This window comes from Phaseolus vulgaris, chromosome 4 (genome assembly GCF_000499845.2).
Source record: "Phaseolus vulgaris cultivar G19833 chromosome 4, P. vulgaris v2.0, whole genome shotgun sequence".
Taxonomy (NCBI): Eukaryota; Viridiplantae; Streptophyta; class Magnoliopsida; order Fabales; family Fabaceae; genus Phaseolus; species Phaseolus vulgaris.
Window position 1 is genome coordinate 1,237,569 of NC_023756.2, and position 4,009 is coordinate 1,241,577.

The 4,009-nt window shown below is 35.9% G+C and overlaps 1 protein-coding gene across 1 annotated transcript; it reads right to left on the minus strand.

The window, feature by feature from the left end:
• Positions 1–1,556: 1,556 nt before the first annotated feature.
• LOC137836715 (pentatricopeptide repeat-containing protein At5g40400-like) lies at positions 1,557–4,009 on the minus strand. The gene has a single exon (XM_068645420.1). It carries the CDS (start codon positions 3,720–3,722, stop codon positions 1,827–1,829), a length of 1,896 nt encoding a protein of 631 aa, XP_068501521.1. The 5' UTR covers positions 3,723–4,009; the 3' UTR covers positions 1,557–1,826.

A 4,009-nucleotide genomic window follows, 5' to 3' on the forward strand; every position in this document is an offset into this window, starting at 1 on the left:
CCAACATAATATCTCAAGAATGAAGAGTGATCACTATTTGTTTAATGTCTTATCTAAAAGTAAACCAAAAGCATAGCTGTAAAAGGAAAAGGAAAATAAAACTAGTTTATATTCAATACAAGTTCCTTAGAAACAGAATTCAGAAGAAGCCATTCTTAATGTACCCAATGTTCTCAGTGATTTCCTTTCATCTTGTCTCCAGTCAATACCCCTAGCTTCATTTTATCATGGACAGCCTTTTCAATATATCATCAACCTGTATTTTCATTCAAAAATAATCAAGAACATGAAAACTGAACTGGTGTGAATAACTGCATTCTATTAAGTTTGTTTTCTTTGTCAGAAACTTTATTAATTTAACGCACCAAGCATGGATCAAGAAGAAAGATGGATGAGTGTGGACAAGAAAAATCAATTTTGTGGAATACCAAGCTAAAGGATGGTGATGGATGGAACCATACCTTCCAACTACAGAGTAATCTTTGGAGAATAAACGCCACATGCTAGAACTTCTGCACTTCACAATTTTTAGTGTCCACATCCACTTTCTGAATATTCAAGTCACAACCATCTTTCTTGAAGGAAGTCGTAATGGATCATGGGAATTTTCACAACTGAGTAAGTCCAAAAGTTGAAGGCATGTCACCAGAACCAAACACACTCTTTATCTATAAAACAAAAGGCTGAATTTCAATGTTGGAATATTTGTTAATTATCTGAGAAAGACTTTCTGAATATTCAAGTCACAACCATCGATCACTATTTCACAACTGAGTAAGTCCAAAAGCAGAAGGCATGTCACCAGAACCAAACTCACTTTATATCTATAAAAGAAAAGGCTGAATTTCAATGTTGAAATATTTGTTAATTATATGAGAAACACTACAATCATATTGCCAAAGTATCGTATAAAAGATGCTTTAAATTAGTAATTAAAATTAAGATATTTCTAATCCCAGGTATTTATATTATTTAGTTGAACTAATGCATTAAATGAACTAACTAGCAGTGTATGAATCAAATAATTTATAAAATATCTCAAGTTGTGTTTTATCTTACTGAGGGCTAAATGTGATTTTCTTTCTAATGGTAGGAATTGAACACAAGTAGCAGAAGGTTTTCAATAACTCACACTACTGAACCAATTGAGTATAAAGTTGTTTTTCTAATAGGCAGTAGTGTTACATTTATTTGCTTCTCTTTTTTCAAGATATTGAATCTTAGTACTCTTGAATACAAACAGAAAACTATGAGATCAGTCTCAGCAGGAAAAAGTTGAAAATATGAATTTGAGTCTCAAGATCAGAATATTAAGGAAACTAAAATTGGACCATTACAAGGTTGTGTGGGTGAACACTAAATTGGATGGATGCATGGCCTTACACATTAGACCCTGTTTTAAAAATATTACTGAAATTGTCTCAGTTTAGGTTCATTATGCATAGCAGTTTGGTTGTCACCAAAGAACTTCATGAGGGTTTGGCAGCTTAACACTCATATTCTGAACAATATTCAAGCTATTTCTGTTACTATTTTTTCTGAAAACTCAGTCTTGATTGAACTCCATAAAACTTCTTTTAATGGAAATGAATGTCTTTTTTGTGTAAAAGACATCTAATTGTTTTCAAAGCTAGAGGTAATCCCTTGCATATACAAGAATTGTAAATTGAAATTTCCATTTGCTATGATTTCAAACTCTTATGTGATAAAGAACCATTTTTATAATATAAGTGAGTAAAATTAATATGAACAGACTTACAAAAATGAAGCTCAAACATGATAATTTACATAGATGGAAAGAACTCAAATTATGTTTCAAAATTGTCCTAAGACAAACTATGGTTCAAAATCTCATCATCTAGCTCCATAGCTTTCTGCAATCCATGGATCACATGCCTGCATGTTAACTTGTTAGGAACATACCCCACTTTCAGCAGCTTATCCTCAACCTCCATCAACTCTGTCACATTCCCAACATCACAAAACACTTTAACAACTGCATTGTAGCTTTCAGTATCATAAACTTGAAACTCCTTGGCAAAGAGTTTCAACAAGGACACAGCTTTATCAACCTTATTTTCCTCACAATACCCTTTTATTAATGCCCTGCTTATTTCTACATCAGGTAACATATCTGAACCAATAATTTCCTCCAACAAAACTTCAGCTTCCACAGTCCTCTTTACTCTACACAAACAGATTATAACAGCTCTATAGGCAGCAGCATTCACTTTCATGCTCTTATTTTCCATATCAGATTTCAAAATTAATGCTTCTTCCTCATTATTGAATTCACATAGAGACTCAACCAGTTTATTGTATGTGTTCATTTTAGGTGTATAACCATCCTCAGATATCCTATGCAGAAAACTTCTAGCAGCAAATGGCTTACCTTCCTTACACAGTGCAACTACAAGATAATCATATACTTCTTCAGGAATCTTAATTCTAAATCTCTTAAGCTCCTCAACAGTATTCAAGGCTGAAAGAAGTTTTCCATCCCTGGCATATCCATCAACTATAACCCGACAAGTGATGCTGTCAGGACAAATCCTATTTCCTATCATTTCATACAATATTGATCTACACATTTGCATCTCACCATGTCTGCAATAGCCACACACAAGAGTATTATAAGACACAATATCTGGAGCTATACCTCTGTGAACCATCTGATGAAAAAGCTGATGAGCCTCCTTGACCTTCCCTTCTTCGCAAAGACCATTCATCAAGGTTGTATATGTGATCAAATTAGGCATCACACCTCTGACATACATGATCTTGTATAGATAAAAAGCATCCTCCAATCTCCTCTTCTTACAATAACTGTTAACAAGTGTGTTATATGTAACCAAATCAGGTTCAAATCCTTCCTCCTCCATCTTCTCCAAGAACCCTGTCACCTTATCTGTATCTCCATCTTTACATAAAACATGGGTCATAATATTGAAAGTATAAGCATTCCTCTGTACTCCAAGTCTTCCCATCTCTTCATACACTTCCCAACATTGAGTAATGTAATTAAACCTAGACAACCCACTCAGCAAACAATTGCAAGCAATCACATTGGGGATAAGACGAGTCTCAATGTTCCTCCTAAAAGTTTCCAAAGCCTTCTCAACCATTCCCACCTTCACATAAGCCTTGACGAGCATATCAAATATCACAGGGTTCCAATTACAGTCCTCAGTACAGCGCACAAGATTCTCATAAATGCCCTCATTTGAAGAAGCACAAACACCCTCAACCTCAACCATTTGTATCAATTCAGCCAATAACTCCATGGCCTGAGAGAACACTCTAGACCAAGCAAGTACATGAAGAATTACACAGTAGTTTTGCACTGTTGGCGTGATATTCAAATCATTTTTAACCCAATTGAAGAAAGTGAGGGCTGAAGAGTGATCAGACTGGCATCTGAGCAAGACCCTTGAAATTTCATGGGGACCCAACTGGGGGAGAATCCCTTTGATTTCATTACTTTGGAGAAGGGAAAGGTGGGAACTTTTGTGTTTGAGGATGGAGGAGATGAGGTTTACGACGTTGTTGGGGTTCTGGGTGGGAGGCAGAAGATTGTAAAAGGGACTCAAAGTGCGTTTGGAGTGAGAATCATGAAGAGTGATGAGAGTAGAAGAAGAAAAAAGAAGGGTTTTATCGGTGAAAGTTGAGTTGGAGAATGATTGAAACAGTGTGGGAAGATAAATTGAAGGTCGACGAATCATGTTGAGAAAGAAAGAACAATGTTGGACGCTGCCGAAACCCTTCCCAAACCATTAACCTCCATGGCTGCACATTTAAGAAGATGAGGAAGTTTGCTCAGAAAGCCATGGGAACTAATGATATGAAGCTGAAAAAGTTCGTCTGGAGTCAGGGAATCAGGAGTGTTGGAAGGAGAATTAGGGTAAGAAATGCTCGTAAGAGGAATGATGATAGGAACCCTTGTCACTGTTGTTGAAACCTGCTTCTGTGACGAAGTGAAAATTTGTGTTCTGATACATGCCTTACCATC

Coding starts and splice junctions, on each gene's coding strand:
- LOC137836715 (XM_068645420.1), bottom strand. CDS start 3,722: ATGATTCGTCGACCTTCAATTTATCTTCCCACACTGTTTCAATCATTC.